Source organism: Natator depressus, chromosome 4 (assembly GCF_965152275.1).
Source record: "Natator depressus isolate rNatDep1 chromosome 4, rNatDep2.hap1, whole genome shotgun sequence".
In the NCBI taxonomy this organism is placed as follows: Eukaryota; Metazoa; Chordata; order Testudines; family Cheloniidae; genus Natator; species Natator depressus.
Window position 1 is genome coordinate 87,932,789 of NC_134237.1, and position 27,793 is coordinate 87,960,581.

General features: G+C 42.4%; 2 protein-coding genes across 5 annotated transcripts in view; one reads left to right on the top strand and one right to left on the bottom strand.

Annotated features, from left to right (window-relative positions):
- The window catches only part of AASDH (aminoadipate-semialdehyde dehydrogenase), a 64,216-nt gene extending 60,921 nt beyond the window's left edge, over positions 1–3,295 (top strand). Inside the window, exon 17 of the mRNA XM_074951370.1 lies at positions 2,959–3,295. Within this exon, the coding sequence (XP_074807471.1) occupies positions 2,959–2,966 (8 nt within the window). The 3' untranslated portion in view covers positions 2,967–3,295. The remainder of the gene's footprint in view (positions 1–2,958) is intronic.
- CRACD (capping protein inhibiting regulator of actin dynamics) overlaps positions 83–27,793 on the bottom strand; it is a 213,943-nt gene continuing 186,232 nt past the window's right edge. For all 4 annotated transcript variants that reach the window (XM_074951367.1, XM_074951366.1, XM_074951365.1 and 1 more), the window contains 4 exons: positions 23,386–26,188; positions 9,602–9,792; positions 8,686–8,854; positions 83–1,511 (listed from right to left, as the gene is read on the bottom strand). In XM_074951367.1, coding sequence (XP_074807468.1) covers positions 1,351–1,511; positions 8,686–8,854; positions 9,602–9,792; positions 23,386–26,188 — 3,324 coding nt within the window. In that variant the 3' untranslated portion in view covers positions 83–1,350. The remainder of the gene's footprint in view (positions 1,512–8,685; positions 8,855–9,601; positions 9,793–23,385; positions 26,189–27,793) is intronic.

The window sequence follows — 27,793 nt, forward strand, 5'->3', positions numbered from 1 at the left end:
GCAATATGCAAAGTTCATTGAAAACACAGGAATTTTTTTAAGGAAGATGAAGCTTGCTTTTTGTTGGTGTAGTTACTATGTGTAAAAAGCCATTTTAAAAAAATTAAAAAAAAAAAAAAAAGCATAACTTCCTGGGTAGAAAATTTAAGGATGCTAACATTTTTTATTACATTTTAAAGACTAATTAAAAAAAAATTCAGCTGCAACAACTGATTCCTCCCACTCCCCATGTAAGTAAATTTTTTACTCAATTTTACAGCTGGGTTGTCTAGTACAAGGAAGGTAGGTCTGAAGTCACTCAGGGAACAACCTTAGCAAGAATTAGCATTCCAAACCCATTTTATTCTCTGTTCAGGAAACTGAATTTTAAGTAAGTTTAAGTTACTACCGTGTCATGAGCATCCCAGAGTCCTGGTTTTCTGATTTTTAGGCCCGAGTCCTGCAAACATTTACACATGAATAACTTTACACCTGTCAACAGTCCCTTTAAACTCAAGGAGACTCGTTAGGTACGTAAAGCAACTCATGGACACAGATATTTGTAGGAATAGGGTCTTAAATTGCAAGTGCTCTGAGCACATGGATGCCTAATGTGCTCTGAGCACATGGATGGACTTTGCCTCTGAGTGAACGGGGGAAACACTTTTTGTATCCCTGCTCCATGGTTGTTATATGAATGTTAACTAGAATGATGGGCAAATTATTTTCTTTTTTTGAGGAGGGAGGTACAGCAATTGTGTTGAGTCCCCAGCATGAAAGACAATAGTGCCTCAGTAATTGGATGCTACCATCACTTGCTATCACTTCATTCGCAGGTGGGAAGAAGTCTCCCAAAATGCCTTGGGTGGGGAGAGGTTTTCAAATTGCAAATAAACTGCATCAGACTGAGTTCAAAAGCGACCATTGGGGCTAAGAGGGAACATGCATTTTACATTCATTTTTTATATCGGAGTGGCCAGAATCTTTTCTTTGTCTGCATGGAGAAGAGAGATCCAAAACCTCAGACTCACATGCTCACAAAATTTGAAAGAGCTTTTGATCTGAAGTTCTGGCCCCTCTTTTTATACCGGGCAAAACCAAAATCTCACATTTGAGTAGCGCTGAATTTTGAGAAATTGGATCTGAACTGTATGCCTGGGCCCACTCTCTACCTAGTTTTTCAAAGCAAAGGGATCTATGATGTGAGCACACACTATAGTGACCTAGAGCGAAATGGTGATCAGTTCAGTTTTAAATCCTTCACGGAATGCATTTAAATTTTGTTCAGTTTCTTTTGTCCTGTGTCAAAAGCTGAATCAATAAAAAGGAGAAAACAACTAAGAAACAAAAGTAAAGAGCAAAAAGGTTAGTTTACTTAATGATCTGTGGACAGTCACTCCAGGCTTTTGCTTTCCTCTTGGCTAGGGCCAGCCAGGCTGGTTCTGTTGACACAGGGTTAGCATCAGGAGTAGAGAATCTCTTGGTAACCTCTTTTGCTAATGGAGTTGTTGGAACAGAATCTGAAATCTCCACTGTTTATTGATTTGGGAGAGAAAAAAATAAAACAGATGAAACATGCTACACTGTAGAATAATAGAGAACTATGAACTTTGCTGTGAATGTGTTCACAAAATGTACAGATACCGTCTTTTTATCTTTAAGGTGCCACCGGACTCCTTGTTGTTTTTTAAAACTATAGTTCAGTCTTCCTTTTTTTAACTTTCTATATATGTTGAAAACTAAATTAATTTGGCTCAGATTTAGAGATGAAAAAAATTGGTCATTTAAAATTGGACTAACCCACACACTTGAACATGGTTCTACGCTGAAAAGTAACTCAGCGAACATGGAATGCTAGGACACTCTTTTTTATAGTCTCAATGGTTTTCAGAGCAAATTTGCTCGGATTATAAGTAAAAATGCTGTTTTTAATTTTGTTGTCAATCCTGGAACCTCCCCCCGCCCCAACCTGACAACCTAGATTCTTTCCTCCTTATGTATAATCAATAACCAGGTTTCTACAGGCACAGTTCTGCTCTCTTACACATATGCAACCCACTGTCTCCAAATTGTGCCCTCTGAGACACCTGGGCAAATCAAGGTCAATACATTTACACAGAAAAATGTAACTAAGTAGAAACTGCAGAGCTATCAATTCTGATGTTACTGTTTAAGTAGGAGTAGAATCTAGCTCCCCTTCCCATAGCTACTTGTCTGCAAGCTTAACAAGTACCAAAACCATTTATCACTAAAACAAACTGATATCTCTGATTATATACAAGTGGCATATCTGTTGAATAAGAAATTGCCTTTTACAGAGTCACTTTTCAGAGCAGAACCGCATAAAGTATAATGCAGGGATCAGATGACAGCATTATTAAATACTATACTGATGGATGCTATAGAAAAACCCTTAAATAGACTATTTGCTAGTGTATTATTCTGTAATACAGGGACAATCTCTGCTTTACCCCCAATTATTTTATGACTAGAAATTTTAGAATAAATGTCCTTGATCAAAGCCTGTTGAATTCAATGGGCTGGGAGTATGTGTAATTCCATGGGCAAGTTAATGATAGAAAGGTAAGGGAGCGGTCAGTTGAGTCAAAAAAAAATCTACAGAATCATAATTTCAATTACGTCACCCTCTGCGGTGTGGCAGAGGGGACTCATTGCCTGCTCCATTTCCCAGTATTCTGGGTGGTGGAAATGTTTATAATCCAGCATCACTGGAAATGGGTATCAACCAAAAGCCCTGTCTCCCATGAATACAAGGGTATCAGACATGACAAACCTAAAACAATTATGTAAATATGTTTGAGAAAATGTTTAAAAATCAACTTTTTTAAAAAAATTATACTTTAACGGAGGCATGTCAGATATGCAGCCCTCACAAAATTAAATTGTGGCCCTCAACTGACGGTGGTGTATTATCAGTTAATGCTGAGAATACCTGATTAATTTTTTTCATGTTTACAGATTACTAAAAGTGGAAGGAGTACTTCAGGTTGATTTGTCGTCATTGGCAATAAAGAAACATTTCAGTATTGATTATCAGGCCAAAAGACTTGTAATGAGGCACTGGTTAAGACATCAGCATCGAGCCAGAAATCACTGGAATTCATCTGAAAAGTGCATGCACGTAGTTACATAACATGCATTACATTACGTAATTAGAATCAAAGTAATTTATTACAAAAGACTTGATCATTTTTAGGTATCAATGGGGAGGTGAAGAGTACCAACTAGTAGCTGAAAAACACCACTTTGGAGAATACCACTGAAGAGGACCTGGTTAAAACACAACATTCAGTGGCACGTTACCTGCTATAAGAAGTGCACCCACTAAACTGAATTTGGCAAGGCTGGAGCGGAGGTACATCGACCATCAGAAAAAAGTTGAAGATGCTGGGACAAGTGCTGGGTGTGGACAAGACTTGCCTTGTACTTATATTGAGAAGACCACCACCTTCTTCTGCCCTAAACTGAAAGCATGGAGGCCTTCATGAAGCACAGTTTCAACATAAGACACTGTATGAAGCAGTCACTCTTTTTGAGAATGTTGCATGGAAAGTTAAGTTGGTGCATTGACCCAAAGGATACGCATGCATACACCACTGCTTATCCCATCGAGGGCTGCACCAAAAATGTATCTAATGTGTTGTATCAAGAAAAAAACAATACAAATACTGATTTTACTACTGCAAAGTGTGTGACTCAGCTGGAGTTCATAAATTGCCTCAGAAGCTCTAATGGATGGAAAGTGGTAGAGATGGTCAATGCAGAGGCGAAGTAGAGAGAAAAATGTGCTTTAAATGAAAGTGAAGAGGAACGTATGCTTAGCAGAAAGGCTTATAAAGGAGTTATTGAACTGTGGGATAGGGACATAGTTTTTAGCAATCCTGTCTGCAGAAATGAAGAATCACTGCATATGTCCTTAAAAGCTACAAAAGGTGTGGTGTGAGAAGTGAAATCACTGATGTCAACAATAGTATGAAGACTCCAGGTGCAGCTACTAAAATTTTTTTTTAAACAAAAGCATTTTGTCCTGCAGTACATAGGAGTTTCAAGGATCCATAGCTGACGCCAAACCTGAAAAAATAATACCACATGACCTGTACTTCATTTTTAAGTGGCGCATTGATGGTTGCAGTGACTGCAGCACCAGCAAGCATGAAGGTAAGCAAGTGGAGCACAAAGCTGCCATTTTATCGCAAAGCCTCATGGATGAGTGCTTGAGTGAAAGGCAGGTTTCCAATATAAACACAACAACGTTGTGGTATGTGCATAATCTACCACTACAAGTGGCTGTTGCTTTAACAGTTCATTCCAAAACCCATAGTAAATTCCTCAAGCAGCTTAGGCACAGCATTGGCTCCTCCATTGATTACAACAAACTACTCCGAGTTCTCCATGGTACCACGATTGATGTGGAAGAATTGCTTGAAGAATTTCATTGTTGCATGGCATAATGAAGCTGCTACCTCTTTCCATTCAGTGCAGTTTCTTCCTAGTTCCTGTGAGGAGGCTGATACTAAAATTATCTTGAATGCCGTCAGTGCCACAGAGGTACTACTAAACTCTGGATTTTTGCACAAGACACAGATGTTTTAGTGCTCTCTGTGAAATGCTACCCAAGATTTCTGCAAGATTGTTTTTGTGGCTGGTGCTAGGGAACAATTGCTGTATGTCCCTCAGAAATGTGTTCCTATCCCTTGGACCATTAAAAGCTGCCACCCTGCAAAGTTTCCATGCCCTTTCAGGATGTGACAATACTGGAAGTTTGGCTGAAAAGACCAAATTATCTTATTCAAAGGCACTAAAGATGTTCATATGCCGAGTTTACCATTTGAAGGCCAGCATTACAGCACATGCACAGCTACATAGCTGGATGTTTTCCAAAAGCGGATGGAGAAAAAGGAGAAAAACTGCCCCTGACAAGAGTCAAGAGGGAAAATTCCATGCAGTGGAATGGCTCTAGGACATCCAGAAACTACCCTTCCCAACGGGGCATAAATGGGTCTTGGAGAATGGACTGATCATGCCAGTTATGTGTGAAATACTATGTGGTCCATGAACAATCCTTCCACTAATTAAATGCTTGTGTCAAAGACCAGATGCTCACCATCCTGCAGATGTTTGGCCAGAAGTCTGCCTTGTACAGAGATGTGAGTGTGTTGTGCAGATGAGGATCAGTGTCACGTGTCTAGCAGTGAAGCCCTAGACTGAGATGACACTGATTAACAGTGATTCATTGCTTACATAAAGAGAGATAGTGACCTTTCACTCATCCTAATGAAGTTAGCCTTGACCTGTAAGACTGAAACCATTTGTTAAAGTATCATTTAAAAAAAAAACATTGATTTTTAAACATTTTCGTGTGTGTGTGTATGTGTGTATATATGTATTGTATGTGTATGTATATATTTAATTGTTCTAGGTTTGGTACTACTGTGTGTGCAGGAGAAAGGACTTTTGACATATACCCAACTCAACCCATTTCTAACAACATTGTATTATTAAAATTTCCACCAACCAGAGGAGCTGGGAGGTAGCACATCGTCTCTCTCTTTTCACCCCGCTGCGAAGTATGACACTATTAGAATTATGATTCTGTAGATTTTTTACAAACCAGATGGCCCCTCCCTTACCTTTCTGTCGCTAACTTGCCCACAAAATGAGATTTTACTACATTATGCTCCCACACTAAAAGATAACTCTATAACCCCTGTCTTTATTTTCATGGCTCAGGTATAGTGCAGGCAGCCCTATCCTGTTCCTGTTCAACCCTGACCTAAAGGAACCACCTCTAGATTGGCACCACTGGAATAAGTATCAGACGTGGAGGCACTTTGTGTGGACAGCTGTCCCTTATCTATGGGACTGAGTCTGCCCAACTTTTGTAACAGATTTAAAAAAAGAATCTGTAACTGGTGGGGGAGGGTGTGGGGGAAAACCCCAAAAACTTTAAAAAGCAGACTGTTTCCCACAGGATTTTAGAGAAACACTGATTAGTTTAAAAACTATCTGACCCATTTTTTTGTCAGTAGGAATTCTTTAAGCCTGCACAACAACTGGTAGCAGAGAATTTGGAAAGATGGTTGCTTCTCTATGTAGAGTGTTTGAAATATCACTTTCCAAACAGCCCCTGTTGTAGCTGCTTTCGGTGCAAGGCTGAAGTATCTTGGTTTTCAAATATTTTTCAGTTCTTAAAGATATCTCTTAACATGCATAATGTCATAAGGGACGGTAGATTTGCCAAGTTCCAGTGTAGGCCTTTATATTAAATGACTGCATGGTCATAACCTTCATCAAACACATCTATATTCATAATAAGCAGATATGATGCCTGTTATATTTGTTCTTCTAATATCGCTATTTGATCTCAGAGGTAAATAGTGACCAAGATGAAATCTAGTTCAATATATGCTTGAGGCACAATGAATTTTGATCAAAACAAGAGGTGTCAGCACAGGCATTGTTACATATTTCTGAAGACATTCAGACCCTGTTTGAAAATCTCTACATTATGAATTGCAAAAGTAATTTTTCCTGTGAAACTCAGTTTTTAGGGCGGTGAGGCTGAGTTAAGAGGCCCAGAAAAATTATTACTAGCTTCCAATGATCTAATTAGGAAAAAGTCTAGCATATAGTTGGTGGGCAGTTCAGAGGTAAATGTGTTTCACTGAATTCTTCTGCTATCAAGATATAGTCATTGGTATATATTGGCTGAGTGGTTAATAATGTTACAGTATTCATTATTATTGATCTATGAGGCATTAGACAACACTAACTGGATTACTTCATCACTTTTCAGCCAACTATAAACCATAACCCTTAGCATGTAGTAGTACAGAATATACAGATTCAGACCGACTTCTACTGAGAATACATAAATCAGATACTACGTAACGTTTAGCAACATTCTCTCAGCACATTTGTCTCCAAATAGTAAGTCATAGGAAGGCTATGTCAGAGGAGTTCTAACCAAAGAGCATTAGCAATACTTCATACTAATCCTTATTTTATTATAAATATTATAGTACCTTAAATTTTAAACATTATCTATTATTTTTAGTAGTAGTAGTAATAATGTTTTTCATGTATATGTGAATAAGGAATCCCATTTCAATTTAGCTTTAATTTATATCCGTGTATTATAGAATACTGTGATCAACATAAAAACATACATGGGTCCTGTATCAATCGGTAAAATAAATCCTGGTCCCTGCACTGTTGCCCTGATCAGTACAGCACAATTGTTTGTATCAGCTAATTGGTCTCTTCATTGCATAGACAGGATTTAACAGTGAAACACGCAAGGAACAAGTATGCTGTGTGGAGAAATATTTGAAAAGCCCTATTGATTATAGCCCTAACATAGCTGGAGAAGCACATTATTAAAATACAGATGTCTAAGACACCCATCACACCCTTTTCCACTTCACACTATTCTGTAAATTTAGAAAGTGCTTTCCCTGTCATGTTTTGCCAGTTACTTCAACAGAAGTAGGGGTTAGGGGTGCAGGAGGGAGGTGCAGGGGGTAAGAATGAAGGGGGTACAGGGATTGGGGCACAAGAAGGGAGTACAGGGGTTGGGGTGAAGGGGGCACAGTGCAGCGGTTGGGGGCAGGTGTTGGGGTGAGGGGGCACACAGTGAAGGGGTTAGGGCTAAGGAGGGAGTGCAGGGATTAGGGGTGAAGGTGGCACAGTGTAGGGGTTAGGGCACGGGGGGGCAGATCTTGGGAGTGAAGGGGATGTAAGGATTAGGGGTGCAAAAGGGGGAGCAGGCAGTAGGGGCAAAGGGGGCACACTGCAGGGGTTAAGGAGTGTGGGGAGCCCATGGGGGGGCACCACACTCACAGGGGCCAGGGACACCAAGTTCACCCAGGGTGCCATTTTCCCTAAGGCCAGCCCTGTGTCTGGATCTGGCAAAGTTCATAACTAAACAAAACCTTGGAATATTATGGCCTCTTTGCTTTATGGACATACATACAGTACCAGTCTCAGCTAGGGTTGCCAACTTTATTTGCGGAAAACAAAATGCTCTGCCCCACCCCTTCCCTGAGGCCCTGCCCGTGCTCACTCCATCCCCCCTCCCTCCATCACTTGCTCTCCCTCACCCTTGCTCACGCACTCATTTTCACCAGGCTGGGGCAGGGGGTGAAAGGGCAGGAAGGCTCCGGTTGGGAGTGCGGGCTCCGGGGTGGCACTGGGGATTTGGGCTGCAGGAGGGGGCTTTGGGTTTTAGCTAAGGGAGCCTGCCTTAGCCCCGCTGCAGGTGGCTGACTGGAACCACCAGGGTCCCTTTTTGACCAGGCATTCCGGTTGAAAACCAAATGGCTGGCAACCCTAGTCTCAGCCCTATAAACCAAATCGTGAAACAGAAGTGCTAATCTGGAAGCATCTGTCAAAATTACATTGTGAATTCCACACTTATAGTCTCTCATGGGCCTTCCAGTGGTCATTTTAAAAGTAGAAAAAGGATCTTACTTAATTGCCAGCCCATCAGACTTACCCAGGGATCTGACAGACAAGCTGGGTTCCTCCTTGCTGAAATAATAAAGATGCTGCAGCTGGAACTTAGTTTACAATTCTGATGATGATGTGTGAGCCAAAAAAGAATCTAGTTCCCTCCTGAGAGCTCTACAATGCTACCACTAAAAGAAAGTGAGCAGTATTGAAAACCTAAATCTATCACTGTACCTGTCACAGAAGTAGGAAGGGTATTGGACTTTTTGAACTGCTCTCTGCGTTCTAGTCTTGACATAGCCATCTCAATTTTCTTCTCATCTTCCTGAGGTGTAGGTTTTTGTAGTACACTTGCTTTGCTGATATTGCTGCCTTTATCATCTGACGGATTGCTTACAGCAGCCTAGGATGGAAAAGGAAAAGTGTTAGATCAGAAACAATCCATTATGTATTGTCTACTACAGTCGTTCTCAACCAAGGGCCCCCTAGGGGGCCTCAAGCAGGTTTCACGGGAGCCACCAAACAGGACCAGCGTTAGACTCGCTGGGGCCCAGAGCAGAAAGCCAAAGCCCTATCATGCGGGGCTGAAGCCAAAGCCTGAGCAACTGAGCTTCAAGGGGGCCCCTGTGGTGTGGGGCCCCAGGTAATTTCCCTGCTTCGTACCCCGCTTGCTACCCCCTAATGCCAGCCCTGGGTTTTATATGCAGAAACCCAGTTGTTGTGGCACAGGCAGGCCATGGAGTTTTTATAGCATGGCGGGGGGGGAACCTTAGAAAGAAAAACGAGAACCCCTGATATAGATGATGGCCTGTAGTGACAGCACCCCCAAATGAACAATGATGCTTTTATGTGCACATCTTTCATACGTAACTGATGATAAAAACATGCAAAATGTCAGTGAAATTCATGAAGGGCTGGAGATCAGACTGAAATTCAATAACAGTGTACAGCATTTTGTAGTGAAAATTGGTTTGCAATGTTCTTCATTTGTGCAAAGTTAAACCCCAGATTTACCACCTGATTTTACTGACTGACACTTTAGCTTTTTATAAAATTTCACAAACTGAACAGGAATTCAAATACAACTAACTCAAGAGATCAGTGTTTTTTTAAAAAAAAATTTCTGAAGCTTCTTTGTTTATTATTTTACATTATCTTTAGCGAGCTTCTCAGCCTGCTTTGCCTCTCTGGCTTGTCTCCTCTCCTCTCTGGTAGCTTGCTGCTCACGAAATCCCTTTTGCTTTTGTAGTGCTAATGTAATCCACAGCGGTTGTGCAGATTCAACTTTTTCCATCAATTTGGAACCATCTAAAGAATGCCTGCTCTGGAGAACTGGCTTTTCTGTAAGAAAAAGGAAAGGACAAGAAGATTGGTTGAGTGCAATACAAAAGGTGTTCATTTTTCCTTAGTCCCTTACCTTAAAAAAATAAAATACAGCAATATAGACAGTAAACATTGTTTAAACACATTGAACTAAGTGTCAGTCACAGCCTTTCAAGCATTTATCACATTCTGAAGCAGATTTGTTACTCATCAAGAAGAGACATTACAATAGTCCAGCCTTAATACTTAGCAGGCCAAATTCATCCTTGGTGTAACTTCACTGGTGATCTTACTCCAGGCAGGAATTCAGTCTTGTATCCTAATTTGACACATCCTTGCATCCTTTGGTGAAGGAGCCCTCATGGATGGATTTCCGCAACCTCCCATTCCACTTTTGGCCTTCTATCTATTTTGATTCTTAATCCCTTTAGACCAGATGTGCCCAGCTTTGCCTAAGTGTGGGCTCAAGTGACGACTTGCCATAAATGTTGTTTGTATAAAATGGAGGTCAGGTGGGTAGTCCACAGAGACTGGTGGTCCCAGTATGCAATGCTTAATCTTAATCTGAACAATATCACAGTGGAGATCACATGCTGGAAACTGTCGTGTTTTCAGGCCCAACTTGTATTTCAAAGCAAATGATAGCTGTTGATCTCACATAAGAACACACTGGACCACATCTGGTTATCCTAATGTCGGCCCAGTTTTGACAACGGGACACAGTTCTGCACGGTCTCATATTTCTAGAGACTGATTTAGAGCCCCTACCATTGTAACAGCTTTCTGAAATTTTACAGGTTTGTGGAGGGTTGGAGGTTGTGTTTGTTTTGTTTTTTAATAATTGTTGGCATTTAGGCATCAGCAGTTATTTTCTCATAACACATCATCATTATTGTTTATGCTGAAGAAGAATCACTAGATGTATAAAGTTGATGTATATAAAGGCTTTCCTTCAAGAGCTAAAATTCTATATACTTGAAAGTGAGAGCAACTAAACAAAACCATCCAAAATCCTGCCGATAATGGTCAGGTTTTTCACTAGCTTTCCATTTAAACCACCAGAGTTTGATTCCCCCATAGAAAGCATCTGGGATGAGAGTTTAGAGCATGGCAGGTGTTCACTTTTTCAAAAACTTCATTTGTTTACAACCTCATATCTTAAAATGACCTGGCCTAGAAATGTCAAAACTTGTTTTATTCTATTGGCCTTGTAGAGCACTGGTGCCTTTCGCTATTTCTGGAAAGTATGTCATTTAACTGAGGAGTTATTTGATATGTTGCTTTGGAACCTTTGAGCAAACTGTTGCGTTTCTCAGGTTGGACAGCATAGAGTTTGTGAAGTCTACCACCAGATGCTACATACCTTTGAAATTCTGGCTTGGAGCTATCAGGGTCTTCAAGGTTTAAGATGTCTTCAGCAACAATCTGGAGACTTCCTATAAACTGCCTGGAAATTGGGCCAGCACCCAGGATTAAAGGTGCGTGCATCTGAGAGCAGGACTACTGGTGCTCCTGCAAAAGTCTCAATTTCCCACTAGGATATCTGCAGAGCTGAGTGAAGCACAAAAACTCTGGAGGAGTCCTGAATTTATTTCACTCTCTGCTCTTAATTTTAGCAGCATATCTCCAACTAGTTTTCACACATCATCTTTGCATAAAAAAGCTTAGGGGAAAACAAAAATCTAAGGAAAATCCTAAAAATGGTTGTTTTGAAGGAGATTGTAAAAACAGAGCAGCTATTTCAGGAAAAAACTAATTCAGTGCATTATTTGGTGGTTTAAGCTGTTTACTACCTTTGCCATTCACAGTCTGTAGGGGCTGTGTGCAGAGAAGGGTGTAGGCAGGGGGTAGCTAGGGGCTGTGGGCAGAGGGGTGTAGCTCAGGGTGCAGGCGGGACTGTGTCCTAGGAGGTGCTGCCGCCACAGGGCCCAACCATGTGATCAGTTCCTAGTTGGCACAGTGGAGGCTGCTCCACTCATGGCCATGTGCACGCTGGGCTGGGCTGGGCCATGCCGTCCTTCATAGTCCCCATGGCCACCGGCACCCAGTGGTTTGCGGCACAGGGGACTGTGTATCTGAGCCTGGAGGGTGCAGTGGTCATTACCCAGCCCAGGTGGAGAAACTGACCTGGACACACACAGCAGCTGTCATCACTGCTCGTGACCCCCCCGACCCCCAAATGTTCCTCTGTGCCCCCACAAGGGGCTCTGGCCAGGCCACACCCCCTAGAGGGGCACGGGGCTTGGAAAGGGAGGAGGGCCAAATGGAAGGCAGAACTCTGTCAACCAGACGCATGCATTGCCTCTGTAACTTACTGAGTTTGGGGGTCAACACGCCCATCTCTGCCCCCCAGCCTGTCCAGCTCCCACCTCACCCCAATTCTGCCCCACCCCCCTCACACCAGTTCTGCCCCCACCCTCAAGTTCAGTCTCCCTTCCTCTCCTGAGATTCTTCCCCCTCCCAATCCTGGGGGGGGAGGGAGGCTGCAGAAGGGATAGGGAGAGACAGAGGAGCCGACCAGTTGCTCACAAAAGGGGAGTGGGGAGGAGAGGGAGATTGAGCTCCCATTGGTTGCTCTGCCCCTGGAGGAGGTGGGGCAATGAGGCAGACAGCCGATCAGAAGATGGCTTCCCCCACTTTCTTTCCCCCTGTCCCATCCCCACCCCACATATAGTTTTAAAAAAAATTCTGCAGCACACCTGTTCAGGCCTGATGGCACACCAGTGTGCCACAGCACACAAGTTGGAAAACACTGATCTAGTCTGACCTACACTTTGCAGAGCACAGAACCTCACCTACCCACAGGGCTGGCCTTACCATAAGGCAAACTGAGGTGGCTGCCTCAGGTGCCAAACCATGGTGGGGTGCCACTACCACCCAGAGTGTAGAAAATTGTGTCTGCTGCTGGTGCATATGTATTCTCTCTGCTCTAGATGCACAGAGATGGTGGAGCGCTGTGCTGGAGGAAGGAGAGCACAAGAGACATAACAGGTAGGCAGGAGAAAAGGTGAGAGGGAATAACGGAAAGCAGCAGGAGCTGCAGGGAGAGAGAGGAGGAGGAGCCTCTTATGTACCTCTCTAGCATCCCCAGGAGCCTGGACTGATTAACACCAGCTTCTCAGGGAGCTTCCTGTTTCCTGCTGCTTCCCTGAACCCACTTGAGGAGAACAGGCAGTCAATTGAAAGAGTAGGAGCCAGTTAGGCCCTTAAGTCACTGATATCTTCCCTCACTCAGGCCCTGCTACCAGCCTGCTTATTTGTCCCCTTCAATTGAGTGTTGAGAGCCACTCTAGCTGGCACAGAACAGGAGTCATGAGTGAAAGAAAAAAAAGCCCCTCTGAGGCAGCATTCAGAAAAAGAAAGCAAAGGAAGCTTTTCTATCTAAGCAGGAAGGAACTCTCCTGAGATACACAGACACGAATGTTCACGGTGAGCCTTCCGGCCCCAGTGAGGATGTGAGTGGTGAGGAGATGCCTGATCTTCCATTTAGTCAGAGTGCAGGTGACCTGGCAGCTACTGCAGCATCCATATCTCCATCTGAAATGGATGTAACCATGCACATTCCTGAAGAAAAGTGTAGATCAGAGAAGAGTGTGGTGGAGGCACAAGAAACAGCTGCTGCTGAGGTTAGTTCCTTAAGTCTAGATGATCCAGGACTGTGGACCCACTTGAGCAGTAGCCTGAGGGACTTCCTTGTACTGCCTGGGCCACAGCAAGTGAAAAACTTCATGTTCCCCAAAGACAATGAAAATAGAAGTTTCCATCCAAAGCATTACTGGCGTGAAATCCCCAATGGTGACAAAGTGGAGAGGCCATGGCCTATGTACTCAAAAACCCAGACTGCTGCATACTGTTTTTGTTGCAAACTCTGCCAGTCTAATGTTCCAGCCACATTGGGTTCTACAGGAACAAAGGACTGGAAAAATCTGGCTGGAAATCTGGCATGCCATGAGAAGCCAGCAAATCACCAGAGAGCATTCATTAGGTGGAAAGAGCTTGAGATGAGACTAAGGTTAAAGGCCACCATAGATGATCAGCATCAAGAGAAGACTGCATCAGAGTCTCTATACAGGCAAAATGTTCTGAAAAGGCTCATTGCCATTGTGAGACTGCTTGCTACCAAAACCTAGCACTGTGTGGCACTTCAGATCAGCTGTATGTGCCAAACAATGGAAACTTCCTTAAAATTGTGGAGCTGATGGCTGAATTTGATGCTGTACTCCAGGAGCATCTAAGAAGAGTCACCACCCAAGAAATGTACACACACCACTACCTTGGAAAAACAATTCACAATGAGATCATACAGTTACTGGCAACAAAAGTCAAACAGAAAATTGTGGCAGATCTGAAGTCAGCAAGATATTACTCCGTTATCCTGGACTGCACACCTGACATCAGCCATACAGAGCAAATTACTTTAATGGTGCGTTTTGTAACAATAACAGAACCTAGTGGAAATGTCCCTGCAATGGTGACAGGCAGAGAGTATTTTCTAGAATGTATTGACATTGATGATACTACAGGAGCTGGTATGACAAATGTGCTTCTTAAAAAGCTGGAAGATACGGGAATTGCGATAGCTGACATGAGAGGTCACGGCTACAATAATGGTGCCAACATGAGAGGAAAGAACAGAGGAGTGCAGACACGGATCCAAGAGTTAAACCCTCGAGCTTTTTTTGTCCCATGCAGTTCTCATCATTGAACTTGGTGGTCAGTGATGCAGCATCAGCTTCTAGTGAGGCTGCTGAATTTTTTAATGTAATTCAAAGCATCTATGTATTTTTCTCATCAATGGCAAATTTTGAAGCAACATCTGGGAACATCCTCTCTGACACTGAAACCACTGAGTGCCACATGATGGGAAAGTCAAGTGGAGGCAATAAAGCCTATCAAACACCAAATTGGGAAGACAGATGATGCCATAGTTGCCATTATGGAGGATAATGCTATGACAGGAACTGTTCGTGGGAGAACAGTGGCAGAGGGAAATGGAATCCCCAGAAACATATATCACTTCAAATTTCTGTGTGGCTTAGTGTTGTGGCATGACATACTGTTTGAAATAAATGTTGGAAGCAAGAGACTCCAAGGTGTTGACCTTGATATATCTGGAGCAATGGAACAACTGGACAAAACAAAGTCATATCTTTAGTCTTACCGGTCAGATGAGGGATTTCAAAACATTCTGAAGAGTGCACAGAAGTTGGCAGAGGAACTTCACACTGAAGTTATTTTCCCACCCATTCAAGAATACAAGAGTCACCAAAGAAGACGACATTTTGATTACGAGGCACGAGATAATCCCATAAGAGACCTCAAACAACAATTCAAAGTTGAATTCTTTAACCAGGTGCTAGATTGTGCAAAACAGTCAGTTGAAGAACGTTTCATGCAGCTTAAGGAACACAGCAGTATATTTGGGATGTTGTATGATATTCCAAAACTCTTCACTATACCAGAAGAGGACCTAGACCAGCAATGCAGGGCACTAGAGCCAGTGTTGACACATGATGACATGAGTGATATTAGGTGATGAATTGAAAGCCCTTTCAAGATATATTCCAGACAGCTTTTGGAGTTGATCCTGCTGAAATGTATGTGCACAAATAAGATGACCACCCTCTTTTCAAATGCTTTTGTTGCTCTGTGCATACTTCTAACACTTCCTGTAACAGTTGCCAGTGGAGAATGCAGCTTCTCCAGGCTGAAGTTAATAAAAACACATCTACGCTCCACAATGACACAGGAGAGGCTGGTGGGCCTTGCAACCATCTCACTAGAGCATGAGCTGGCCCAAACTGTGGACCTTCAGCAGGAAGCAGTTCAAATCTTTGCAACCAAGAAGGCACGGAAGGCACAACTTTGATTATTCAAACAGATTAAAATGCCAGTGTTTACTATGCAGACAAGAAAATTTACATTTGCTGTTCAGGCGTTTGAAAGTTAAGTGTTACTTAAAATTTTTGAACAAGGCATTTTAAGTTGTTAGTTTTCCTTTATTGGGGTAGGAAGCAGAGCAGTAGCATGAGAAGAGTAGAACAGGAAGAAAGCATAATTGAGACCTTTCAAAGTTTTGGCCCAAGCAAGGGGACATGGGGGTGTCATTTGAGCTCCCCGCCTCAGGTGCCAAAATGTTTTGGGCCAGCCCTACCTACCGACTCCTGTAATAACCACTAACCGCAGATTTCAAATCATGGCTTAAAGTAGGGCTGCCAAATAATTAAAAAATTAATTGTGATTAATTGTGAGATAAAAAAAAGTCATGATTAATTGCAGTTTTAATGACAGGTTTCAGAGTAACAGCCGTGTTAGTCTGTATTCGCAAAAAGAAAAGGAGTACTTGTGGCACCTTAGAGACTAACCAATTTATTTGAGCATAAGCTTTCGTGAGCTACAGCTCACTTCATTGGATGCATACTGTGGAAAGTGTAGAAGATCTTTTTATATACACACAAAGCATGAAAAAATACCTCCTCCCACCCCACTCTCCTGCTGGTAATAGCTTATCTAAAGTGATCACTCTCCTTACAATGTGTATGATAATCAAGTTGAGCCATTTCCAGCTCAAATCCAGGTTTTCTCACCCCACCCCCCCCCACACACACACACAAACCCACTCTCCTGCTGGTAATAGCTTATCTAAAGTGACCACTCTCCTTACAATGTGTATGATAATCAAGGTGGGCCATTTCCAGCACAAATCCAGGGTTTAACAAGAACGTCGGGGGGGGAGGGTAGGAAAAAACAAGGGGAAATAGGTTACCTTGCATAATGACTTAGCCACTCCCAGTCTCTATTCAAGCCTAAGTTAATTGTATCCAATTTGCAAATGAATTCCAATTCAACAGTTTCTCGCTGGAGTCTGGATTTGAAGTTTTTTTGTTGTAATATAGCGACTTTCATGTCTGTAATCGTGTGACCAGAGAGATTGAAGTGTTCTCCGACTGGTTTTTGAATGTTATAATTCTTGACATCTGATTTGTGTCCATTTATTCTTTTACGTAGAGACTGTCCAGTTTGACCAGTGTACATGGCAGAGGGGCATTGCTGGCACATGATGGCATATATCACATTGGTGGATGTGCAGGTGAACGAGCCTCTGATAGTGTGGCTGATGTTATTAGGCCCTGTGATGGTGTCCCCTGAATAGATATGTGGGCACGGTTGGCAACGGGCTTTGTTGCAAGGATAGGTTCCTGGGTTAGTGGTTCTGTTGTGTGGTGTGTGGTTGCTGGTGAGTATTTGCTTCAGGTTGGGGGGCTGTCTGTAGGCAAGGACTGGCCTGTCTCCCAAGATTTGTGAGAGTGTTGGGTCATCCTTCAGGATAGGTTGTAGATCCTTAATAATGTGTTGGAGGGGTTTTAGTTGGGGGCTGAAGGTGACGGCTAGTGGCGTTCTGTTATTTTCTTTGTTAGGCCTGTCCTGTAGTAGGTGACTTCTGGGAACTCTTCTGGCTCTATCAATCTGTTTCTTCACTTCCGCAGGTGGGTATTGTAGTTGTAAGAATGCTTGATAGAGATCTTGTAGGTGTTGGTCTCTGTCTGAGGGGTTGGAGCAAATGCGGTTGTATCGCAGAGCTTGGCTGTAGACGATGGATTGTGTGGTGTGGTCAGGGTGAAAGCTGGAGGCATGTAGGTAGGAATAGCGGTCAGTAGGTTTCCAGTATAGGGTGGTGTTTATGTGACCATCGTTTATTAGCACTGTAGTGTCCAGGAAGTGGATCTCTTGTGTGGACTGGACCAGGCTGAGGTTGATGGTGGGTTGGAAATTGTTGAAATCATGGTGGAATTCCTCAAGGGCTTCTTTTCCATGGGTCCAGATGATGAAGATGTCATCAATATAGCGCAAGTAGAGTAGGGGCGTTAGGGGACGAGAGCTGAGGAAGCGTTGTTCTAAGTCAGCCATAAAAATGTTGGCATACTGTGGGGCCATGCGGGTACCCATAGCAGTGCCAGCAGGAGAGTGGGTTTGTGTGGGTTTGTGGGGGGGGGGAGGGTGAGAAAACCTGGATTTGTGCTGGAAACGGCCCAACTTGATTATCATACACATTGTAAGGAGAGTGATCACTTTAGATAAGCTATTACCAGCAGGAGAGTGGGGTGGAAGGAGGTATTTTTTCATGCTTTGTGTGTATATAAAAAGATCTTCTACACCTTCCACAGTATGCGTCCGATGAACTGAACTGTAGCTCACGAAAGCTTATGCTCAAATAAATTGGTTAGTCTCTAAGGTGCCACAAGTACGCCTTTTCTTTTTGCAGTTTTAAACACACTGTTAATAACAGAATACCATTTATTTAAATATTTTTGGATATTTTCTATATTTTCAAATATATTGACTTTAGTTACAACACAGAATACAAAGTGTACAGTGCTTACTTTATATTATTATTTGTGATTACAAATATTTGCACTGTAACAATGATAAAAGAAATAATATTTTTCAATTCACCTCATACAAGTACTGTAGTGCAGTCTCTATCATGAAAATGCAACTTACACATGTAGATTTTTTTTTACATAACTGCACTCAAAAATTAAAGAATGTAAAACTTTAGGGCCTACAAGTCCACTCAGTCCTACTTCTTGTTCATCCAATCACTAAGACAAATAAGTTTGTTTACTCTTACAGGAGATAATGGGGAGATTTAGGTTGGATATTAGGAAAAACTTTTTCACTAGGAGGGTGGTGAAACACTGGAATGCGTTACCTAGGGAGGTGGTGGAATCTCCTTCCTTAGAAGTTTTTAAGGTCAGGCTTGACAAAGCCCTGGCTGGGATGATTTAATTGGGGATCGGTCCTGCTTTGAGCAGGGGGTTGGACTAGATGACCTCCTGAGGTCCCTTCCAACCCTGATATTCTATGATTCTATGATTCTGTGAATGCTGCCTGCTTCTTATTTACAATGTAACCTGAAAGTGAGACCAGGCATTCGCATAGCACTGTTGTAGCCAGCATTGCAAGGATTTATGTGTCAGATATACTAAACATCCGTATGCTCTTTCATGCTTTGACCACCATTTCAGAGGGCATGCTTCCATGCTGATGACTGGTTCTGCTTGTCCAAAGCAGTGCGGACCAATGCATGTTCATTTTCATCATCTGAGTCAGATGCCACCAACAGAAGGTTGATTTTGGTGGTTCGGGTTCTGTAGTTTCCGCATTGGAGTGTTGCTCTTTAAGACTTCTCACAGCATGTTCCACACCTTGTCCCTCTCAGAGTTTGAAAGGCATTTCAGATTCTTAAACCTTGGGTCAAGTGCTGTAGCTATCTTTAGAAATCTCATATTGGTACCTTCTTTGCATTTTGTCAAATCTGCAGTGAAAGTGTTCTTAAATAGAACGGTTTCAGAGTAACAGCCGTGTTAGTTTCCACAGTATGCATCCGATGAAGTGAGCTGTAGCTCACGAAAGCTTATGCTCAGATAAATTGGTTAGTCTCTAAGGTGCCACAAGTACTCCTTTTCTTCTTAAATAGAACATCATCTGCTTGGTTGTCATCTGAGACTGCCATAACACAAAATATATGGCAGAAAACCATGGAGCAGGAGACATACAATTCTCCCCCACAGTGTTCAGTCACAAATTTAATTGACATTTTTTTTTTTTAACATGGAAGCATGTGCTCTGGAATGGTGGTAGAAGCATGAAGGGACATACGAACATTTAGCATATCTGACACATAAATACCTTGTAACGTGGGCTACAACAGTTCCACGTGAGCACCTGTTCTCACTTTCAGGTGATACTGTTAATAAGAAGCGGACAGCAATATCTCCCGTAAATGTAAACAAACTTGTTTGTCTTAGTTATTGGCTGAACTTGAAGTAGGACTGAGTAGACTTGTAGTTTCTCAAGTTTTACATTGTTTTGTTTTTGAGTGCAGTTATGTAACAAAAATTAATTCTACATTTGTAAGTTGCACTTCCATGATAAAGAGATTGCACTACAGTACTTGTATGAGGTGAACTGAAAATACTATTTCTTTTGTTTACAAATATTTGAACTGTAAAAAGATAATTAAAATAATACTATAAAGTGAGCACTGTACACTTTGTATTCTGTGTTGTAATTGAAATTAATACATTTGAAAATTTAAATTGGTATTCTATTAATAGTGCAATAAAAATGGCGATTAATCAAAAATAATTTTTTAATCTAGTTAATCAGTTTTGCATTAATTGCTTGAGTTAACTGCAATTAATTGACAGCCCTAGTTTAAAGACTTCATGTTACAGAGAATCCACCATTTGCACTAGTTTAAACTAAAGTGACCCATGCCCCACGCTGCAGAGGAAAGCAAAAAAACCCCAGGGTCTCTGCTAATGTGACCCAGGGGAAAATTCCTTCCCAATCCCAAATATGGTGATTAGTTAGACCAGGGGTCGGCAACCAATGGCACGCATGCAAAAGGCAGCATGCGAGCTGATTTACAATGGCACTCTGCTGCCGGCCTGGGGTCCTGGTCGCCAGCCCCACTCAGCCTGTTGCCGGCCTGGATGGACAGAACCCCGGGCCGGCAGTGGGCTATCCGCCGCCCCCTCTGCCAGTCTGGGGTTCCATCCGCCGGCCTCTGTGAGCCGGGGTCCCAGCTGCTGGCCCCGCTCAGCCCGCTGCCAGTCTGGGGTTCCGTCCGCCGGCCCTTGTAAATGTAAAATGTATTACTAGCACGCAAAACCTTAAATTACAGTGAATAAATGAAGACTTGGCACACCACTTCTGAAAGGTTGCCGACCCGAGTTGGACCCTGAACATGTGGGCAAGGCTCACCAGCCAGACACCTGGGAAATAATTCTCTGTAGTAACTCAGAGCCCTCCCCATCTAGTATCCCATCACTGGCCACTGGATATATTTGCTGCTAGCAATCACAGATCAGTTACATGCCGTTGTAGGCAGTTTCACCATACCATCCCCTCCATAAACTTATCAAGCTCAGCCTTGAAGCCAGAAGGTTTTTTGCCCCCCCCATTGTTCCCCTTGGAAGTCTGTTCCAGAACGTCACTCCTCTGATGGTTAGAAACCTTCTCCTAATTTCAAGTCTAAACTCGTTGGCCAGTTTATATCCATTTGTTCTTGTGTCCACATTGGCGCTTAACTTAAATAACTCCTCTCCCTCCCTGGTATTTATCCCTTTGATGTATTTATAGAGAGCAATCATATATCCCTCAGCCTTCTTTTGTTTAGGCTAAACAAGTATCCTCCCATAAGATAGGTTTTCTATTCCTTGGAGCCTCCAAGTAGCCCTTCTCTGCACCTATTTCACTTTGAATTCATCTTTCTTAAACAGGGGAGACCAGAACTGCACACTATTCCAGATGTGGTCTCACTAGTGCCTTGTATAATGGTACTAACACTTCCCTGTCTCTACTGGAAATACCTCGCCTGATGCATCCTTGGACTGTATTAGGCTTTTTTTCACAGCCACATCACACTGGCAGCTTAGTCATCCTGTGATCAACCAATACACCCAGGTCTTTCTCCTCCACTGTCACTTCCAACTGATATGTCCCTAGCTTATAACAAATGTTTTTGTTAGTCCCTAAATGTGTGACCTTTCATTCCGCAATATTAAATTTTATCCTGTTTCTATTATTCCAGTTTACAATGTCATTGAGATCTTCTGTTATGATATTCCAGTCCTCCTCCGTATTGCCAATACTTCCCAACTTTGTGTCAAATTTTATTAGTACACTCACTTCTTGTGCCAACATCAGTAATAAAAATGCTAAATAAGATTGGTCCCAAGAGCAATCCTGAGTAACCTCCCTCCAGCCTGACAGTTCACCTTTCAGTATGACCTGTTGTAGTCTTCCCTTGAGCCAGTTCCTTATCCACCTTTCAATTCTCATACTAATCCCCATCCTCTCCAATTTCACTAATAATTTCTCATGTGAAACTGTATCAAATGTCTTACTGTAATCCAGGTAGATGAGCTCTACTGGATTGCCTTTGTCTAAAAAAATCAGTTATCTTCTCAAAGAGGGAGATCAGGTTGGTCTGGCATGATCTACCTTTTGTAAAACCATGATGAATTTTATCCCAATTACTGTTAACCTCTATGTCCTTAACTATTTTCTCTTTCAAAATTTATTCCAAGACCTTGCATACAACTGAGGTCAAACTAACAAGCGTGTAGTTTCCCAGATCACTTTTTCTCTCTTTCTTAAAAAAATAGGAACGATATTAGCAATTCTCCAGTCATAGGGTACAATGTCCGAGTTTAGAGTCATTAAAAATCTCTGCTATTGGGCTTGCAATTTCATGTGCCAGTTCCTTCAATATTTTTGGATGGAGATTATCTGGACCTCCCAATTTAGTCACCATAAACTGTTTGAGTTTGACTTTGACTTCTACCTCCATGTTCTCATTCCCATTAGCCACCCTGCTACTACCCCTAAGTTCTTCATTAGCCTAATTAAAAACTGAGGTAAAGTATTTGTTTAGATGTTGGGACATGCCTAGTTTATCTTTAATCTCCACCACATCCTCAGTGTTTAGCAATTCCACTTTCCTTGTTTTCTTCTTATTTATATGGCTATAGAACCTTTTACTATTGATTTTAATTCCCTTTGCAAGGTCCAACTCTGCTTGGCTTTTGTCTGTTCTCACTTTAATCCTACACTTTCTGACCTCCAAGAGGTAGCTTTCCTTGCTGATTCATCCCCTCTTCCATTCCTTGTAGGCTTTCTGCTTTCTCTTAATCACTTGTTTGAGATACTTGTTCATCCAGCTTGGTCTGCAACCTTTCCCTATGAATTTTTTCCCCTTGCTTGGGATGCAGACTTCAGATAGTTTCTGCAACTTTGACTTAAAGTAATTCCAAACTTCCTCCACATTCAGATCCTTGAGTTCTTCAGTCCAGTCCACTTCCTAATTCCCTTAATTTTTTAAAGTTTGCCCTTTCGAAATCAAGGTCCCTAACTGCAGATCTATTTTTGTTTATCCTTCCATTTAGTTTAAACTAAATTAGCTCATGATCACTCGAACCAAGGTTGTCCTCTACAACCAGTTCTTCTACGAGGTCCTCACTACTCACCAATCTAAATCTAAAATCACCAAATCTAAAATGGCATTACATCTTGTTGGTTCATCAACTAATTGGTGAAGAAATCTGTCGGCTATCACTTCCAGGAAAATCTGGGCCCTACTATTATTAGTAGCACTTGTCTTCCAATCTGTATCTGGGAAGTTAAAGTCTCCCATAATCACACAATTCCCAGTAGTATTTATTTAATTAAAAATATTAAGGGGGCCTCTATCCATATCCATATTGCCTGACTGAACAAGAGACTTCAATTGCTTCTTTAAAACACACTTCCTTGAGAGATCACAATTAGATGTCTAGATTGCCACTACCAGACACACCAGTATATCACTTATTATTTATGTCTGATCTGTTTTGTCTGTGTCTAAACTAGACTGTAAGCTAGTTGTGACTGGAATTAGTCTCCTGATTTATTTGTACACCACTTGCACAAAGTTGTTACCAGGCCAAATAAGGATTAATAATAGTCTACATGTAAGGCCAAAATTCTGCACACAAACCTCCAGCCTCTCATTCTGGAAACATGGCCCATAGTTACATGTGACACTTTCATGTTGCCTACCTTTTTTCAGTGGCTCAGGCTTTTTATCAGCTTTCTCTCTCCATGGCATGGTGATAGATGGGAAAAATGACTTCTTTTCTCTGGTTTCTTCCTCTTCCTTTTTGTTCTCATTCTGTGCTGGTGAGTGCACCACGTTCACTTTACTGTCTTCTTTTTTCCAGGTGGTGTCTAACTCTGGTTTAGCCGCCCTTTGACCTAATGTGTCAGCTAAGTTTGATCTGTTCCTTTTAGAGAGAGGAGAGGATGGCGGGGTCTGGTTTGTGGGCTTTGGAGCTAATGCAGGTTTTTGTTGGAGTGACGATTTACACACAGGTTTCTCATGACTAGGTAAAGGAATCTGGCTGTTGGTCGATGGGAATAGAAGTGTAACTGTTGTGTCTGAGTTCTCCGAAACATTATTTGAAGAGTCTTTTAAAACATTAACAGTGGCATCCCTTCTCTCTAGGCTAGGGGATATATTGTCTTTTAGAGTGGTATTAATGGTTTCTTTTCCACTTTCTGTTGTAAATAGTGGGGCAGGTACACCATCAAAACTATCTCCTGCACTGTATCTTTTCTTTTTCTTTTGCTCCGCCTGTTGATCGTAGTGAAAACGTAAGGAGTAATTTGTCCTTCTTAACTTTATCCCAAATGGAGACACATTTTCTTCTTCATGAAGTGCTGTTTTATCCAGGTTTCTTGTACCAGTGTTCTGCTGACTTTCCAAAGTAGCTGGAGATTCTGATTGGGGCAGTTCTTTTCCTGAAGAATGAGAGAGGCTTGGAACAAGGAAAGATGGAAGATCTTTGGCAAACTTATAGCCTTCTGTGTAGTTTGCCATTTCAAGGTGTGTTTCACTCTTTGTTGCCATTTCAGTCACATTACCTTTACAAGCTGGAGTCTCATGGCGAGCAGCCACATCATCATTTGCATCATTGGATGAATCTGTCTTTTTTCTTGTGTTCTCTGGTTCAGTACCTTCTGCACCACAGGCACTCTCAGCATCTGCATTGGCTTTTGAGGTTTCTGAAAATTTCTGCCATGCTGGTGTTATGGAAAATTTTGCATTCGCAGAAAGTGTTTTCCTTAAATTGGCATGGGAAGCACCTCGTCCTTTGGGAGTCCAGTCATCACTGTATCTACAGACACTTACTCGGTCTTTTTCATTTAGCTTGCTGTTTTCTGCACTCTTTAGGATTCTAGATCTAATAGAAGCCCATTCAGCTAATACGTCCTGGTTGTTCAATGTCTCCTGTGTATACTTCATTTTACTGCGGCTAGATTTGGAATCAAGAATAGTTTTCTGGGTGTTTTCTGGTGGGGGAAAATCCAGGTTTTTTTTTTCTTCTGTCAAACCAAGTAAAGATTTACAAGCTGTATCTTTGATCTGATTCAGGTTTACGGCAGTGCCACAAAGCTGTGCTCCAGTAACCAAAATAGCTGTGTGTGGGACACACAAAGAGTAGGGAAGTGCAGGAGAACCTTTGCTAAATTTGTGGGTCTTGGATTCTTTGAGGGCAGAAAGGTGCGCTGCCTCTTTGACAGGAGTAACAGGGCTCAAATTCACTTTTTGAAATATGATCTGTTTCTCTCCCGATGACACTTGAAACGTGAATGGTCTGTGCGTAGCCTGCCTTTCATCTACTTCCTGCCACCTTAGTTCTTCACCTATCTTCTGCTCCTGAGCTTCGACTTCTCTCTTCTGTTTTGGTGTTAGCTTTTCTAGCACTGTTTCTTTCCCTTTCTGTGACTGTTTTGTTTTTTGTTGGTTTGATTCTTCTTGAAGCTGCTTTTCCATGGATTCACTACCAGCATCCCCAGAACACACTTCTTCTTTGACCTGTTGATGTCTTAAGGCTTGCTCTTGTTCTTTTTGCTTTTCCAGATGCTGTTGTCCATCCACGTGTATTTCTGCCTGTTCTTTCAGTTCTTGTTCATTTGATTCCTCTTGCCTTATTTTAAATTTCCCCTGTTGTTCTCTCTCTTCACTCTCCAGGTGTGTTTGTTCTGCTGGCTCATGTCTTTTTTGTTCTTCTTGTGTCTTTTGCTTCTCCAGTTTTTGTAGAGTTTGTTCTCCTTGTCTCTTCTTTTTTTCCTTCTGATGCTGGCTTTGTTCTTCCAGTCTCTTAGCTTCTTCCTCCTGCTGCAGCTTCTCTTCAGCCTGAAGATGCCTTTTCTCAAATTCTTGTCTCTGTTCTTCCACTTCTTGTCTTTTTTGTTCCTCTTGTCTCTTTTTTTCTTCCTCCTGATGCTGTTTTCCAATCTCATGACACCTTTGTTCTTCCAGTTCTTTTATTTTCTGCTCCTCCAGTTCCTGTTGTCTCCGTTCTTCCAGTTCCTGTTGTCTCCGTTCGTCCAGTCTTTTCTGCTCCTCCAGTTCCTGTTGTCTCCGTTCGTCCAGTCTTTTCTGCTCCTCCAGTTCCTGTTGTCTCCGTTCTTCTTGACTTTTCTCCTCCTCCTGGTGCCTCTGCTCTTTTATTTTCAAATGTTTCTCCTCCTTAAGGAGATGCTGCCTTTTCTCTTCCTCACAATGCTTTCTCTCCTGTTGCCTTTGCATCTCTTCAACTTCCTGGCATCTTTGTTCTTCCAAATGTTTTTTTCCCTCTGCTTCTGCCATTTGTCTTTTCTCTTCAGCCTCGAGGATTCTCCAGTGATCTTCTTGCTTTCTTTTCTCATCTGCTAACTCAAGATGCTTTTGGCCCTCTCTGTTCTGGGTTGGCTTAGCTGTGGCAATGCGCCCATGGTCATCTGGGTATCTCTCTCTGTACTGGGGGGTTTCTGGGTTTTCTTGCTCAAACTCTATCACTGTTACGCTTTGTAACTCCTAATGTTGGGAAACAAAAGCAGAGTTACTTAATATTGGTTATTGTTCCCTTTCTTCACTGTACAGAATGGTGAACTGATCAGTTGCAAACTGACTAGTCTCTATTTTTTAACAATTGGCTTGAGATATAGATCATTTTGCTTTCGTCCTTTGTTAGAAAGTCATATTTTTACTATATTTGAGTACAGAGACTACACACACTAACTCATGAATTACAGTATCATAACCCATGACATATTAGAGTAACTGAACATGTGAGTTGATCTGTTTCACCACTTTACAGGAGTGATATTCTGTAAAAGAAAGGACACATCCTGGCACCAACAACATGGTAATACTAAATAATAAATCACAGTTTACACTAATGCAGGTAAATCAATGGTGCCCAAATTCTGACTAACCAAGACCTGCAGCAGCACCTTCAGGGAAGTCTAAGGGCGACGCTGATTTGTGTAAAATGCAGTAGGCAGCAGCCACCCTCACCATAAAACTGGGTCTGAAGCACAGAGCGTACTGATACACACCACCAAAGCCAAAAACTAAGGAGGCCACTGGGCTCATTGAGGAGTATTGTATGCTGGGATCTGTAGTCACCACAGGCCACATGAGGGTGGCCACAATCACACAGGGGCTTCACCCAGCCCATGGGCCTCTCTTTGGCCACCCATGATGTGAATGGATTTTAGAATGTGACATTCACATATCCAGCACTGCCCCACATTTAACCACTTTGTAAGCTCCAGAATTTGTTCTGTTAAGGCTCAAAAACATTAAGCATCTGTTCAAAAGCATTGTCTGTGTCAGTTCTCTCTGCAGAGCTGGCTGTTTCCACACAATGAGCATGCAGCCCTGCAGAGAGCAGCTGTGTGGTGACGGCAAGGACAGGAGGAACAATGGTAAAGGAAATGCTGCTTGGCTGCTACTCTCTGCCTGGCTAAACCCCAATTAGTTGGGGCTCCCCACGCTGGTGGTTCCAATGCAGAAATCTGGGAGCTACCTAAAAATCATGAAAAATCTGGAGATCCCTAGCTTTTCTATGCTAGTGGAGAGGTGTGATGACTGCTGCTTAATGAAGGTAGCCATTGTGATTAAATGGGATACCATGAGGGGGTTAGTGGTACAAGAGGTATTTTGTTTGTTTCAGGGACCGTATGTCTACCCTGCAGCTGGGAGCGTACTTCCCAGCTTGGGTAGACAGATGTGCTAGCTCTGCTCAAGCTAGTGTACTAAAAATAGCACTGTAGTCGGGAGGTAGCACAAGTGGCAGCTTGGACTAGCCACCCAAGTATGTACCCAGAGGTTCCAGGCAGGTTTGTATCAGGCCATTAGCCAGAGCTACTCCTGGCTACTCTGCTATTTTTCTGTGTGCTAGCTCAAGTAGAGTTAGCATGTGTCTGTCTACCCAAGCTGAGAAGCAAGTTCCCAGCTGCAGTGGAGATGTACCCTCAGTCTCCTGTTGATTCCATGTTTCCGTCTCTATCAACAGCTTTTACTAAGCTGCAATACCTGCAGAAACTGTATGAAGTCCTTCACCGCTGCCTCTTTCTGACTGCCAATTTGTTTCCTGCATGTCAGCTTCACACACCACTTCAGGAGTCTTGCTGG